Genomic DNA, 16,488 nt, shown 5'->3' on the forward strand with positions numbered 1-16,488 from the left:
CTCTGAGATCTTCACTGATTTTCTCCTGCAAAGATGAAATCCAAAGGAAGATCAACTGCTTGGGGACCTAAGACAGGTCACAGCTTCAAGCAGCGTAATTGACAAAGTGAGTTCTGTTATTGTCAAGCATTTGCATTACAGTAGAATCCAAAGCACTGTAATACCTTGGGGAAAAAAAAGGATCAATTTATATACCCAGGAAAAAGGTTAGGAATTAAAGCTTCCAGCAGAGAGATTAAATATTTACCCACAGTCGTTCAGTGATTCTCTTGATTTTAAACCCAAGACTCTAACCATTGCCCCACGTGGCTTTCCCTGCTAAACATGATTTTAACTGGGAAGTCCAGTAAGATACTTACAGGAAAATAAGCCACAGCAAAGAATTGACTTACACGTTCAAAGTAATCTTCTAGGGATAGCTCTTTAAATAGACCATTGGGGTCCAAGTAGCAGGTCCAGATTCAGTGTACAATACGGTAACTTACTTTGAAAACATAAATCGTTTGTACAGGGGAAGATGCTAGTGTAGCTTTGTTATGTAGTGAAAAAGCAGTTCTGTTATGAAGACCTCCCAAGATAAGTATCTGTTGGGACAAAACCCAAACCCTGCAGGGTACTAGCTGTGCAGCGTGCACAATCTCTTGTTTTCAAGATGTGCCTCTTTCTTTCCTACTGCCCAGCCACCTGCAAAACCTCCAAAAAGATGATGTCACCCATCTTTTGCAGGGAGGAATTCTCAAGTCAGTTTTGAGATGCTCATTCCATTCAGCTGCGAGACACTAATTTCTCGTCTCTGCATCACTTAATTAGGTGAATAGTAAGGCACCTGCCAGTTTTAAGCTTTTGCCTGTTGAAGCTAGCTAAATCAGGTTAAACAAGGTGGCTGTTGGAGGACTAGCTCTGCAGCATACACAGATAACAGACATAAAGAAAGTACTTACTGTTGCCCTCTTCCGCAGAAATGCATCTGCTTCATCCACAAATAGCAAGAGGCTGTAAAAGGAAAGCACTACACAGTAACAGGAGACAGGTAAGTGAGGCTCAAATGGCTCAAGGATTCTCCTGTCCCACTACCAGACACCCATAACGGTGACCAGCTGTAAGCCTGAAGGATTACACAACTCATTTCATTTCTTAAGGCAACATTTCTCAGCTAAGCTACAGGAACATTTCCATTGCATACACTTCGCCCATCCCAACAGTTAAGAAAGAGGCATTAGCTTAAGACACCTTAGGCCATAAATCTGACTCCAGGCCTCTGGAGTTTTGTTTGCTGCTGTTCAGAAGCAGACTGAACAGAAGCAAATCTAGGGCACACGACCTTAACCTCCTCCAGATTTTTAAATATAGATAGGAGTTTTCATGGGCATGGTTTGGCAATGGGCTTGTATCTAGCAGTGCTGGTATGTTACTGCCAAGTTGGCGTAGATCTTTGAAATTTACACCTGGCTCCCCAAGCATTTGTAAGAGTGCTTATTTTAGCATTCCCTCCTATTTAGAGAAATGTGTGCAAGGGTACAAGACAGTACACAAGCATACAAGAAATCTTGGTGACAATGGCTTCTTCCTGCCAGTTTTCTTCCTTACACCATTCTGAAAACCTGAAAGCAGAGTCCTCCCCTGCAACTTGTGAGTTACTTTATTGGATTTTTCCTTTCCAAACCACACTAGCAATAATATAATGGTTTTATTACCTGTGGAGAAGTGAATTAATAAAGCCAATAAATAATTCACAAAAATAAATTCACTTGTAACCCAAGGGTAGTGCTCTTCCCAAGAGACGAAGCGTATAAAGATGTTTATCAATAACAGAACCAAGTTGCTCATAAAGCTGTCACAGCTTGTATTACTTTCTTGCCTAGCTTCAAAACCAGCTTTCTTTCAAGGGATTTCAGGGCCTATTAACATCTTTTACTCAACTCCAGTTTTTCTGAAAATATTCTCACCTACAGCCTCTGCAGAGAAGTGTCTTCTATCACAACGGCTTTCAGCTAATGAAGGCAACACAGTACTAACAGCTAACATTGTTGGATATCCAGAATGAAAGCTGCTTAAATACTTGAATGCTACCAGAGCTTAGAATATTGATGTATATGGGCACATGTAACCTTTGATCATGACTTTCATGATGGTTATCTAAAGTGTATGAAGTTCAAATGCACAGAAGTTTTTATCAGGACAGAGAATAAACTCAGACCCAGGCAGTGCTGTGAAAGAGAATTCTTTAGTGGAAGCATCCAGCAGTCTTCATCCAGTTGAGTATCCTCCTATCTCTTCCAACTTCTTTTTCTAAGCTCACTTAAATTCTTACACCTTTCCTTCTATAGTTCCTCAGGGTAGGAGATGCTTAAAGAGTTTAAATCCTTAGGACATTTACTCTGCAAGTGTTTTGGTTTTTTTCTTTTTGAAATAGAAACATTTAGACGATGAATGCAGCAAGGATTAAAACAGACACTGCAAGATAATGTCCATCTAAAGCAATCAGTGAACAAGTAAATCACCGGTTAGCCACATTTACAGAAGACCTGCAATCAAAACAGCACAAAAAACCTACACTGACACCCACTGCAAGTTCCCTATTGAATTTTAATATCCTGGCTGGACAAGCAACTTCTTAGCTACCTCTGGACTGCAAAAATCCATTTACACTAGTATGAACAAATTAACTACATACTCTTACAAAATCAGGGAGTCGAGATTTAGCCTCAACATGAATGCTTTTCTGCAGATAAAAGTTTGCTTTTAAAGGTGACTGAAAAAGCACAGCAGCTTGTGACTTTTACACCTATCTAACGTCAACGCCTTTAGCATCTGTCTTCCCCTTATCCTCTTATTTCTTATAATTCGCTACTTCTGCTTGAGACTCAAAAGTAAACAAGAAGCCAGATCCAAACGCTATCAGAGTCTAAAATCTGAGCAATTGCAACAGGGAGCATAATATCCAGAGAGTATAAACACCTGGTTATACCTCCATTTGTGCTAAGTCTTCTAACTACTGTCAGAAAACTAATCACTCTGAAAGACATGCGTCCCAGCCTTCAAGTGGGCAATATCTCTCCACCTGCCTGGTGAGATCAGCAGAGAGTCAAGCTATGATGGATCTGGAAAATCTGAAGTAAACAAGAAGGGCTTGAGGGGGCAGAAGAGCAAAAGCTTTCAGCCTTTTAAATATTACTAAGCAGCAAGAATTCACCCATTCTAGGAAAACTTTAGGAGATGATGTGCCTGGTCAGTGTTACCTCATCTGTGCAAGAGCAATAACAGACAGAGATTAGGGGTCTGAACTACATCGTTGCAGTGCATTTCTTTGAGCAAGAAACCAAATTCAGGATTCAGAGGAACCTCTACTTACCCTCTCCTACTGGTGTTTGCCCAGTCAAAGAGTTTATGCATGGCAGTGACTCCTTCCCGCCCCATGGGGGCAACATCGCCACCTGTCATGATGGCATAATCCATGCCTGAGTGCACAGCTAATTTCTGGAAGGAAACAAAAACACCGAGTTAAGCACTCTCTTTCACTGCCAGTCCACGGAAGATGGAGGAGGGAAACAAAAGTAGTTTAGTCCTATCAGCATGCTTATTTGCACAGGATAAGTATGCTCTTAGAGAAGAGAATACTACTTCAGTCACTTAGGGGCAGCTTTTAACGTTGCTCTGAATGGGAATGAAAGATGGAAGATTAATCTTATGGCAATGCACGGAATTTTAATGCTAAAAGACACTGGTGAGAGTGCTTAGACCTTCACCTTTAACTTATGTATTTTTTATTTCTTCCACTGTTTTCTTCATGGTCTAGTTTATACCTACCTTCCTCTGTGCAGCAGAACAGGATTCTATTCTCTACTAGATGCTTAACTAATACAACTCAAAATTTTATTTGTTTAAAAAAAAATTTAAAAGCCTGGAATCAAATGGTCAGTGAACCCAATCAGTATACAGGCAAAATAACAGAATTTTCCCTTTGTGTTTTAAAGCCTGCCACAACTCATTGGTCTGGTGGCTACTAAGTGAAGGGTTTTGATGAAGCTCCTGGGGCATGCTGGAAATATCCCCCTTAAGCCTGCAGGGGGAAAAAAAAAAATCCCTCTATGATTTTTTGCTAGGACGGAAAATGCAAGTCTATCCATAAAGCAAGTTTGACAGGATGTAGCCAACACTAACCAAGCACATCAGAAGAGCCTATGGCTTGCACTGACCAAAGTTTGCTTAGGCTGTCATGTCACTGCAGGCCAGAATTACAGCCTTGGCAAAGGCCCCCTCTACTTCAGCTCAAACAGGTCTATCAAGAGCTATGTAACATTGTAATTAAGCTCCCAAATTAACTGCTGTCCATCTCACTGCAACATCTCAGGGGTGAATTAGCCCACAAATGCCTGTATCTGAAAGAACAGACTTCGCTACGGTTTGAAGCCAATAAATGGCAACGTCTCTCTCCCCTCCATTTCAGAAAGCAGTTCACAAAGCAGCCACCAACTGAGCCCTGCCACGGTGACAGACAGCAGGCTGAGTTAACACACCATTAGCTGACCCAGACCCGGCAATCCAGTTCTGCTGAATAAAGGAAAGTCATCTGAAGGTTAAAATGGACAAGTCAATTCAAGTAGATCAGCAACAGCCCCAGCAAAACATGCTTAGCTGAATCCAACCAATTATTTGCCGTGCAGCAGGAGGCTGGAAAAAAAAACAAACAACTTTGAACTTTGCTCTGCCCATTAAAACCTGCTACTAATATTTAGTGTTTTGTATCAGAGTCCAGCAAAGCTGGAAGCTTTGACGGTTGTATCCAAGTGTCTTTACATCTGTCTCAAGAATAGTGTCATACAGCATCACTACTTACCACCACAGACCCATCTATGTCTTTGCCCTGCAGGAGTCAGAGAAGGCCCACACACTGTGACATGTTGCCTTTGAGGAACAGCAATAATAGCAATCTGTATCGTCACTGACATTAACCCAAGTGCAAAAGTCACAGCTCAGAAAACAGCCAGCTTCCCAACGTAGTATTCTCTCCTCTCTAGAGCATACAGGTCTGATGTGCTCAGCCCTTTCCTCACCCTTACATCCATCTTCCTCCTGACCTGCTCCAACCTTTTACAGCTACCACCGCATCCCCTTGGAGTTCCTACGCTATTGGGGAAAAGTGTTAAGAGAGAACTTCTGGACTGTTTAATAAACTACTCCTCCTTCCCCCACTGCCAATCACTTCTCTCAGCTCTACACTTCTCCCTCCTTCTCCTTATGCTGCTGTTGCCATTTCCTAGACCTGTCCCTCTCTACCGCTTTAGAAATCCGAACTAGGTGGCATACTGTCAGAGCAGGCAGCAAAAAACTATTGGGATATGGGTTTAATGTATTGATAGAGACAAAAAATTCAACTTGCATCACCACATCAAATCTGCCACTGTGAAACAAGTATATGCAACCTCAGATCTAGTGGATGAGCACTGAAGAACAAATCAAAAATCAAATCCTGACTCAAATCCGTGCAAAAACCATCCTGGTAACGCATATGCACAGTGAAGCCATACCTATCTCTTCTCTGCTCTGGTATTAGTAAGCGACAGCAGGAAAGACCCTATTTAGACAAGTGCATAAAATTAACAGAGGTGGAAATAAGACAGCAGGCTGCTGTTGTGATTTCACAAGTCACAGTCGCCAGGTGCCTTTTCCAGATGGAAGGGCTCTTCTGCCTACGCTTAGCACTAGAATCCAAGTGACTGTACTAATTTAGAGTTGAAACAGGCTGGATGCCCTTCCCTCCCTTCCCAACAGAGACACAAGAACACAATGTTTATGCAATACTACAGCAATAGATTTCAGACCATGGAGGGTGCTTAGACCCTGAAGTTTTCAGAGCACCCTGCAACATGCAGGTTGTCAGAATCTTGGCAGGGTTTTACCTTGGCAAAGAGCGTCTTTCCAGTGCCAGGGGGACCGTACATAAGAATATTCCTGTATAGGCTTTTGTTCTTTTTTGTATTTCTTGTCGCTATGGCAATGTCTCTCACACGTGCTTCTAACTGTGGCTGCAAGAAAAGGGTTAAACTTAAGGAACAGAAAGTACCAAGAGACCTGCATCTATCACAGATCAGCACCAGCAAGAAGTAGGCAGCACTCCTGCAATCTCAAGCTTTTAAGCCTTAACTTCAGCTGCTTACTACTTCAGGCCGGGGTCATTTCCCCTTCTATGTCAGGATTTACTCAATTTAAAGTTCTGTCCACTTGGCTACAATTCTTTACAAGAAAAAGCAGCAGTGCAGGAAGCAGTGCAGTAACTACTGTAAGAACTGATAACACCTAAATATTCACTTCCTATTGGATGCCCTGGGAGGGATATGTCAAAACATAAGCCACTCTTTGTAATACTAATTCTTTCATGTAAGTCATAAACATTCACGTTCATACTTACTACTGCATTTGTAGAGATACTGCGAGAAAGCTATTCCTGCAGGAGCATTTTCTCTCAGCAGCTTCAAGAAGCACTTAAATTTGCCTGATATCCAGGAATCAAATTCAGGAGCAAATATACAGAAGCAGCCCTAATTAGCAAGTTAAGAACCATTCACAAGATGGGCAAATGCATACGCTGCTTCGGCTTTTTGGCCTACAGGCAGATCTAGGTTCAGTAATCCTCAACAGACTAGATGAGACAAGCGGAACTCTGTATATTAACATGCTGACTGCAGAGAAAAACTGCAGCAGGGCAAGGACTGAACTAAGACTTCCAACTGCTTTGCACAGAGGAAAAAAGGTTAACAGAGTGCTTAATGCCTGTCACACTGAACACAGGAGCTTATTTACGGTCTCAGTGCCTGAAGGGTGCTCCGTCTCCAGAATTACTGGAATTACAGCTTTTGAAGCGAGCGTAAGGAAACAACTGTTCTTGTTCAGATTCCAAGTCATCCCTCACAGACCAAGATAGCAAAATAAAGTACTCACACTGAGAACAACTCCTTCAAGGGCATCCTGAGCCTTGCTGGTAAGACGCTTACCAACCTAGAGAGGACAAATTCAATTACTGACACGTAGAAATCAACCACGGTTTTGACAACTCACCTGGACAAAAAGGTCATATGAAATGACAATGAGTTCAATCCACCTATGCTATCTCTAATAGTACGTTTATTCACAGACCCATTGACAGCTCCCTGCCCGACACAAAGTGCTGCAAAAGGAGTTTTGCATCCTCGTCGTTGAGTGCAACACAAAACCAAAGCTAAACTTTACCTTGATTGGATGCTTCAGTGCCTCCAGCACAGTAATGCGCGAGGTTTCTCTCACCAGGGAAGGTTTGCCCAAACGTGCTTCTATGTATCGCCCTGCTACTGCCGTGGCATTCTTGGCAGAGTAAACGCCCACTGCCAGAAGGGTTAGGCCTGCCACCTGCAAAGAAAAGGGGAAAGGATTAGGAAAAACACTTGGCAAGGCAACGCTATTGTGTGTAGCATGCCCTGTGGTGGGGAATTAAGATTCAGGACAAATGCTGACCAATAAGGATTTATTTTTGGTAAGATGTTTTATCCCTGTTCAGACAGTCAACGTCTTGCAGCCCCTATTCATAGGGCATTCAGTGCTCTTGAATCTTGCAGTGTGAAAGGCAGAGGAAGCACAAGTAATGCGTATAGTCATGTATCCAGAAGTATGTATTCCCTGCTCAAAATGTGTGTGGCTTTTCAGACTTTTAACTCAGTAGAGCAGGTATTAAGACAAATAGCCATCAGGCTTTGCTACAAACCAGAGGTATAAGCCTCCTATGAGAAAACAGTATCTCCCCTAATGCTGAAGCTTTAGCTTCCAGTGTTATGAACAAAAGCACATTGGGCAAGTGGTGTGGCTTGGGTTTTTTTTCCAGGTATTCTGTGCAGGCAGTTAAGAATAGACAAGGAGCTGTGCTGACAATGCTAAAGACACTCCAGGAGGTTGCTAAGAATAACACTTCAGGACAGGACTTGAAAGCAAGACTTTACAGAAATCTTTAGCATGTATAGGATTTTTTCCTTAATTCTCAGAGACTGATAGCACTGATAAGTTTTATAAAAGTTAAGGTGCACAAGCATAAGCCTCCGGTTCCATCTGTTTGTACATATGCAAGCGAGTCAGTTGATTTACCAGAAGTCCTATTTACCTGAAAATACAAGGGAACAAGGGGCATCATTTTTAAACTGAGAGGTGTTTGGGAAGAGGCCAACTGTTCCACACAGTTCTGAGTGCAAGTAATCAGTTGTGTTCAGCTTACAGCTAGATGTCAATAATTCATAACAGAGCAAGCCCAGATAGACAAAAGAGCAAGCTGCAGCAATTGCTTTTAAAGTAAGCAGACTTTTACTAGAAGTACAGACAAGGTCAAAAGCCTCAAGGACAACAAGGATAGCATTGTTCAATAAACCATAAGACACCATCTGTTCAGTTTCACTCTGCTTCAATGTATGACATCACCTTTGTTTTGAACAGAAACATGAACGGTTCAGAACTGCAAGTTCCAGGATGCAAACAAGAAGAGGACCTCCACATCTGATTCATCTCAGTTTACATGGACATTAGAACACAAAAGAGACTCCACCTTTTTAGCAGCCTCCCTCTAAAAACAAGGTACCATGACAAATGATGTCATGCACTCTCAGACCATCTGCTTTAGCAACATCCAGTATTAAGCAAAGTTACACGTTGATACATCAGATCCATCCAGGCAGAGATAAGTATTTCTGACTTTTGGACTTCACTGACGCTCATGTTACAAGATACAGAGAAATACAGCTTTAAGACTGACAGCTATGTATCAAAACAGGAAAATTATTCGAGACTCACATTCACAGAAGAACCCAATTACTATGCCAACTCCACAAATCAGTCTGATTACAGTGCCTATCTGTTTATCATTAAGCATCTAGCAAAGGAATGAATCTCTGACTGATAAGCGAAGTGAATTCCACTAAAAAAACCCAACAAACCCAAAAAAACTTTGAGCAGAACCTCTGGGGTTCTGCTTGGGTGGGAAGCAGTAGGAAAAGAGCAGCCCTTACAGTAGGCAGGAAGAGCTGAAAACCCAGGGCTAATTTAGAGGAACCCTAAAATAACTGGCTAATTCTTACCTTATAGTCATTTTTGAAAGCAACAGAAAGTACGAGTTCCAGCTGTGTTATCTCCTTTCCAAAAATATACTTTTTTTTTTTTTTTAAGCTAAATGTCCCAAATTCACAAGACAAGAGCTTGTCAGAAGCAAAAATGACCATGCAGGAAACTGGTATCTGGGTCAAAAGAATATGCAGCTAAAAGCACCAAGCACTAATCTGCAAAAGGCTCTGAATACTGCAGGCATTCCAGGTACAGCCTACAGATTACAAAAGGATCCACTAAAAGCATGTCTTGCTCTCCCCAGTGCACTCAGGCAAAGTGTCTTTTGTATCAGCCTGTGTGTATAAAACCGGAGGGTGGAGCAGATGGTGGTGACTGACTTAAAGCAAAATGTCCATTTTAACAAGCCATGCTACTAAAAATGTATTTTCACCGTAAAGTTTTGTTGTAAGTAGTACACCGAGAACCAACTTTATGTCCATAAGAAGCCACTGCCACGCTCTTTTGTCCTGTGAAAAGATGTTGGTCCAGCTTTTAATCAACTTATTTAGCACACATAACAGTTCTCTAAGTGCTCTCTAGGCTACATCAAAATCTGATATAAAGTTGTGAGATAAGCAGCAAAGTGAGTTTTAGATCATGTCCTGCAAGATCTTGACGTTCCAGAGACTAGGAGTGCTCCTTTATAGATGAAAATGGTACCCTCAGGCCCCCTGATCACAGACCTGACAGTCTGCTATCCACCTGGGATGACACTAGCAGGCAAGTTCTTGGCAGCTAACTTGGTGGGAAGAAATTGCAGCTCAGAGACAGAATGCATGCAAAAGGGGAATACTGAAGAATTTCTCTCTGTGGCCTTAAAATCATGTACTTAGTATTATCATTTAAAAACAAAACAAACTTTCATGATGCATCTTACTACTTTCTTGGGGGAGTGTTCTCAGAAATTTTTTACTGTAAGGGGTACGCGATCAAAAAATTTGAGACTGCTGGTTTAGAGGGAACAAATCCCTTTTGTGTCTACCAGATCAACTATTACACATCCAATATACTTTCCCTAATACTCCTAAAAAGACACTTCCAGTTTGTAGTTTAACTGCAAACATACAAAGACATTGGGGGTGGGGGGAAACGGGTATTAGATCCCTGTTCCCAAAACTCACCACTGGCAAAGACGTCCTGTAACAGCAGCGTTAAACATTTCATAATGCTCTGTTCACCTATAAACATTTATAGATGTTCCTGCATCATGAAAGTACAATGAACATCAAGCATTAAAAAGCTGAATGAAAACTTGTCAGCTCAGAGCCTAGTCAGACACAAAAATTGCACTCAAGATCTCAAAGAAAAAAATCTGCAGTTATCTCTAATCGGCTATTAGATAAAACCCCTACTCCCCTACATACATAGGAGACAGAAAATTCTAGAACAATCTGTGAAAAACAAACAAACAAACAACAATCTGTGAAAAAGACTCATCTACTTTTTTCACAGAATCTGCATCTGTTACTTGTAATAGCTGGCAAACTTTCAGGAAACGTGTTTGTAAAGGAGATGGTGCCTCCATAGACAAGACAATTATATGCTGTTGATCACTCAAAGCCAGAACTTTTGTGACCAACGAGAAACGAATTATCTATACAGAGACGTCAAGAATTAATTTGAATAAAAATCTGAAGCATAGGATCTCCTTAAATGAGGACTGCAGAGAGCACTAAGCGAGCAGCAAATTCCCGCCATGGTTTACTGTTTATAAAAATATCAGAGCAAGGAGTTAGTTTAACCCACATTTACAGACAGGCTTTTCCAGAAGTTATCGATACACGTCACAATCTTACCGTGGCCGTAACTTTATCCCAGTCCGTTACAAAAGTACGGAATCCTTCCCCGAAGAGCATCCCAGCTGTCCTGTGGTAAGCAAGCAGCAAGGCAAGCAGGAGAAAAGAAAGGGATTTCAAAGACTGAATTGAAACAATTTACAAGACAACTTTAGAACGATCTTCTTCAGAACGAAAGCTAATTGAGAGCTCACGTGGGAACTGAAACATGAACAAGCATGGCAAATACGCTTATAATCATCTGATGTCTACACCTGATCTGGGACTAAATCCAGAAAAGCATTTGGCATTAAGATGATACCAATTTCTTTAATACATTATTAGTGCTGAACTGTAATAAAAGGTATTTTATTCTACAGCTTTTTTTATTCAAAATCACAAAGGACCTAAAATTAACAAACTACAAATCTAAACGCCCAGCCCTGTGGAGACAGACTGCTTTGTAACCTTTATGGCGTATGTTCAGAAACTGAAAGAACTCTGAGAGTTTTCAGAGTAATTGAGTCTCAATCTTAGCAAATAAGGCTTGAAGCAATCTGTTAGAAAAATTGTATAAAATTCAGGACTCTATAAATAGTCTCTCTGGTTCACATTCACATGACAATGTAGCAAGACAAGTGAAAGAGAGGGTTCTCTTTAATATAATTCCTATCCATCAGAGTACAAGAGTGTACAAACTAACTTTTGACATTCCTCAGAGCTTAGAGGAACAAACAGCAAGGTTCCCTACATGACGGGAGAAATCTGCAAAAGCAGCAACGCAACCCATGCCCTTCTCCTGGCTTGCACATACTTGAGGGACTCCAACACTGTTTGGCGATGTTCAGCAGCTTTTAAGCGGATCTGCTCCCGAATGATGTCTGCGTTCTCCCGCTCAGCCTTGGCACGGGCTCTTGCCTCTGCCTCAACACGCAGCATTTCGTTCTTATGCCGCAGCTCCATCTCTCGCTCTACGGTAGCTTTAAAAACAAAAAAAAAAAACCAAAAAAAAAGAGAGAAGAGGACAATCTTTTGGGCTGGCTTAATCCCAGGTAGCAGGCAGGTGAAAAAGAGATCCATTGCTTCATCCTGGCTTCACAACAGCTGCGTGTGGTCCCAGAGCAGCAGATTTCAAGATCTTAATTCCCTCCCACCCTCCCGCAAAAGGCAGCCAACCAGTACAATATTACAGAAGACCGACAAGCAATTTTCCCTCTGTGCTCAGAGGGATCACACACCAAATAGGTGGCCTTCTCCAGATGGCACACCGCAAGACAATAATCATGCTTCAGTTCTGGAAGTTCATTACCAGAAAAATCGCTCAGGGCAAACTTTAGTCAGAGACGAGCTAGACAATGAGGAATAAAGCAACAGAGAGGGAAAAACCACAGTGCTAGGCACTGCTGCTGCTCACCAACATCATTTCAGAGAGGAAGGGTGACACGCTGCAGACAATGAAGGACAACCCTGGACAAGTAACTACGCACAGTGTAACATACGCTGCTTGTAAGGAAGAGAAGCAAAATGGAGTTGCCTGTAAAATGCTGTCCCAAACGGGATTTTGGAAGCTCTGTTACTTCACACACACAGAATTGCCAGAGACACATTAAGATTGATGTGAATGGAGAATGAATGAGAAACCTAAGAACAACCCAGGAGATGAGATAAGGACTTCATAGCCAGCACCCTCTTACCTTCAGCATCACTGCAAGAAATCCTGACTGGACCACCCAGCTACTTGATACCTGAATGCTGGACAGGCTACCCTGACATTCATACCTTAGTCCTATGAGTAGGTGGATACTACAATAGTAAAATAACCCTCTCCTACAGGGTTTCACCATTGAGCTTTGTTATACGGTTGCTACAATACTTCCCACAAAGACACCGGCAAACGCTGGGAGTACACTAGAGGGCAGCAAGGAGCGGACAACATAGCAGTCCACGTCTGTGTACGGCGCAAACCAGCCTTCAGATCCCGTTTGGTCATACACAAATTCCCTTACGTTTCTAAGACTTGTGCCCTAGTGGAGTCCCACTGGAGTTCTGCAAACCCAGTGATTCTGGCAATTCCACAACACCGAAAAGCAACAAAGCAAGTTTCAGACTAAAACTTCATTACTCAACTTTTATTTTCTACAGGAAACAGTGAACGGAGACTAGGTGACAGAGATTCAACTGTTCCTCTGAGGAGCTATCCTGCTTCTCTTCCCTCCTCAAAACTGGCTCTATTTTAGATTGTCCCAGTATAAAATCAGAATTTCAGTTGCTACATCAGGAGATGCTGACAGTTCATTGGGAAATCCAAGTACCACGGGGCAGATGTTTAGGAGTGCAGCCACTTCCAAAACTAATCTTGGAAGCAATCGGTAGTTCTGGTACTACTGGGGTTTACCCATTTCTTGCCAATATGACATTAACACATGACCCTAATGGAGCATCAACCAGTATGGACAAGGAGTCAAAGATCAGTACAGAGAACTCATCTGCCCACCCACTCTGTCACTAGCTAAAGAAAAACTACTAGCTTACCACGCCTCATGGCTTCCTGCTTCTGTACAGATTCTTCCTGCTTCCTCAGATTCTCTTCATTAGCAAGTTGCTAGAGGCAGAGACGACAGCAGAAGACGCGTTAAAGTTGTAAGAACTCAGTCAAGTAGGTATTTGTGTAAGCTTAAGAACTACAAATGTTTTCAAGAAGCCAGTGCTCAAGTTGAAGTCCTCTCCCCATCTCCCAGATTCATACTCTTAATTTCATGCTCCTAGCCACTTTGTCCTAAACTCCCAACCTTTGATTTGCCCGGCCAGCATGTTGATGGTAAGCGAATAGTACAGATGAAAGCAACTGTGCCTAGCATCAGCCACCTGGCCAGCACGACAGGGCACAGTTCCAGATCACCACTTTGACTTAAGCAAGCTCCTATACAGTTCCCAGCTGGGCTGGAGAAGGAAGCTATCATACCTGCTGTCGCATCTGTTCATCATAGCGCTGCCTTGCCAATTTGTCCTGGTATTGGGCTCGCTTCAAATAAAAAAAAAAAGAAAGGAGTATTCAGAATATAAAGATTAGGTATTTAAGAGAGAACCTAACCCTGAGGCAATGAGGTTTGGAACACACAAAGGAGAAAAAAACAAAACAAAAAACCCCACACAAAACAAAAAATAATCCCGGATTTGAATATGAACAGGGCAAAGTTTGGGGCAAAACATCCTCAGCCAGCACCAAAAACTCCTCCACACTGAGAAATCTATATAGTCTGACTTCACTTTAAGGTATCACAGATATAAAATCAAAGAACAAGTGTTCCTTGGCCCAGAAAAGGAGACTTACTTTACTGGGAAAAGCATGTTTTTCGTGTTCTAAAACACGTTACCTAGACTGGCAATTGCAAGCAATAGAACTGTCAAGACATGCTGCCTGTCAGATGAGCTCTGTTTCTGATTGATTTTCTTGTTCCTCATTAATTTCTCTCATCGATTTTCCACTGCAACTGGCAAACAAACCTGTATCATCCACACTCAACTGAAAGTGGTCTGAGGGCCCATGTCCATCAGCAAGGAGGACTCTGTACAAGGGATGATATTCTCTATTCCAAATACACAGACAGCAGAACAGCTTGCAAGTTATCTCCTCCACAACTGTAAAGCGTGGCACTTCAGAAGTAAACCATGATCAAGTTTGCTTTGACTTCAGATGATGCCCTGTGAACTGCAAGAGTTCAAGAGCTAACTCACAAACAGAACAGATGACTGTGAAGCCTGCTTCCTGAGCCAGCCCCGTTCAAAGTCCAAACTCTGATGGGATAAAAAGCAACGTGTGCCAAATAAGCAGTTTTAGCTCTCTTCCCAAGCTTGATAATCAATGAGAACTAATCAAATCCCCTAATTTCCTGTGCTCTCAAATTAAAAAGTCACCATATGTGAGCTATTAGCCTAAAAGCTAGCCTACATTTCCCTGATTTCAGTATTATTGCCACTTTGGTAACTCATGCTAAAACATACCAGAAAGCACCAACATTGCTTTGGTAACTCTCAGATTTGCATCACTTCTACCCTTAAGGTATTTTTTCCTGTCTAAAAGATCAAACTTGGAGGAAACAGGGCTGCAGGCTACTTACGACTGAAATCCAAATAACTTAAGAGACATTCCATTGTCCAGACTAACACATATACTTGTTAAGCCAGTAGCCTTCAACCTTTCAACGCCATCAGCTGTTAGACACAAACAAGTGTATCTCGGCATGTTCAACAGCACTTCCCTGAAAGTTCCGTTGGGAAAATTTCAAAGAGCACACAATAGGAGTAACTGCTACAACCGGTTCCTTTGGATGTTCAAGAGCTTGCTAACAAAGGTTGAAGACGACAAAGCTGTGTATAACTACAAATCAGGTTCAACATTACAAAGCCAGGGCAGAAGATGGGCTCGGTCTGTGAATTGCCTCACATCCGCGGCTGCCCGCAGTCCCCCTTCCCCCGCCCCCCAAAACGGGGCAATTAATGCATTGTTGCCTTTTCCATAAAGGAGGACACAAACAAGGTCTCCCATCACTTAGCTTCCCCCTCATTCCCTTACTGCTTGATGCTGTTTTGTTTCTTCACTGAGTGTTTTTCGTCTCTCTTCTGCTTGTACTCGTATCTGCTCGTTCTTCAGTTGTTCTATGGCAGCTTCATACTCCTATTAAGATAAAGGGATAATCATCACAAATGAGCTCAATACGTCACCTTAGAGACAAATGCTAGTGACAATTATACTCCAAGAAAAGCATCTGTAGTCAGAGTGGTACCCTGCAAAGCTGACCAATGACACAAGAAAGCTAAAATACGATCATAAAATACGATTGTAAGAAATCTCATGATTAGCCATTTCAGGATTAAATAAAATTTATTAAAAAAAAGAACAAACCAACACTCAAACAATCCCCAAATTCCTTTATAAAAGAAACAGAACTCTGTCCTCCACCCAACCACTTAACAGTTCCCTGCAGAAAACCCTGGTCGTTCCCTAAAAACAGTGGTGATATTCTAGGAGTTACAAAACCACGCGGGACATGCAAGTTGTAAACAAAGCCACAAAACAGGCCTGAGAACAGGCCAGATCAGCTTGCACTTCACCTTCCAGAATTACTCTTTTTTTTTTTAAAGGCAAATAACTATTATTTGCTTAAGCTGAACAGCAACAAGAAAAACTTAACGCCCTCTGCAGACCGCTAGAAGATGAGACTTCGACTTCTGCCCCCCACAAACCCGGCGGCTGCCCGAGGCGGGCTGGCTGTACAACAGCGGATGAGTTCCAACGTACCTTCAGTTTTGTCTGCTGTTCCAGCTGCAAGGTCTGCTCCTGCATCTGGGCAAGGCTGAGAGCATCTTTCGCGTGGCCTGACATTGACGGCGGGAGGCGGTTAGCGACGGTACAGAGGCCTCTCCTCAAGTAAGAAAACGCTCCGTCCATTCGAGCCAACCCGGCGCTAGCTCAGGCCGCCTCGTGCACGGCTCCGGAGCCGCACGTTCAACCCTCCCCGCCGACGGGCGCCCGGTGACCTTCTCCGCACGCCCGTTGGTCCGAGGCCGGCGGGTTTGCCCTGCGGAGAAGGTGCTCCCG

The 16,488-nt window shown here is 42.5% G+C and overlaps 1 protein-coding gene across 1 annotated transcript in view; it reads right to left on the reverse strand.

The window, feature by feature from the left end:
* The window catches only part of ATAD3A (ATPase family, AAA domain containing 3A), a 28,867-nt gene extending 12,603 nt beyond the window's left edge, over positions 1 to 16,264 (reverse strand). The window contains exons 1-12 of the mRNA XM_009325256.1: positions 16,189 to 16,264; positions 15,463 to 15,564; positions 13,852 to 13,911; positions 13,422 to 13,491; positions 11,704 to 11,869; positions 10,911 to 10,980; positions 7,228 to 7,383; positions 6,940 to 6,996; positions 5,901 to 6,026; positions 3,353 to 3,477; positions 942 to 993; positions 2 to 25 (exon numbers count right to left, since the gene is read on the reverse strand). Of these exons, the coding sequence (XP_009323531.1) occupies positions 2 to 25; positions 942 to 993; positions 3,353 to 3,477; positions 5,901 to 6,026; positions 6,940 to 6,996; positions 7,228 to 7,383; positions 10,911 to 10,980; positions 11,704 to 11,869; positions 13,422 to 13,491; positions 13,852 to 13,911; positions 15,463 to 15,564; positions 16,189 to 16,233 (1,053 nt within the window). The 5' untranslated portion in view covers positions 16,234 to 16,264. The remainder of the gene's footprint in view (position 1; positions 26 to 941; positions 994 to 3,352; positions 3,478 to 5,900; positions 6,027 to 6,939; positions 6,997 to 7,227; positions 7,384 to 10,910; positions 10,981 to 11,703; positions 11,870 to 13,421; positions 13,492 to 13,851; positions 13,912 to 15,462; positions 15,565 to 16,188) is intronic.
* Between the last annotated feature and the right edge of the window lie 224 nt (positions 16,265 to 16,488).

The sequence above is a fragment of the Pygoscelis adeliae genome, unplaced genomic scaffold (genome assembly GCF_000699105.1).
Source record: "Pygoscelis adeliae isolate BGI_AS28 unplaced genomic scaffold, ASM69910v1 Scaffold36, whole genome shotgun sequence".
NCBI classification, from domain to species: Eukaryota; Metazoa; Chordata; class Aves; order Sphenisciformes; family Spheniscidae; genus Pygoscelis; species Pygoscelis adeliae.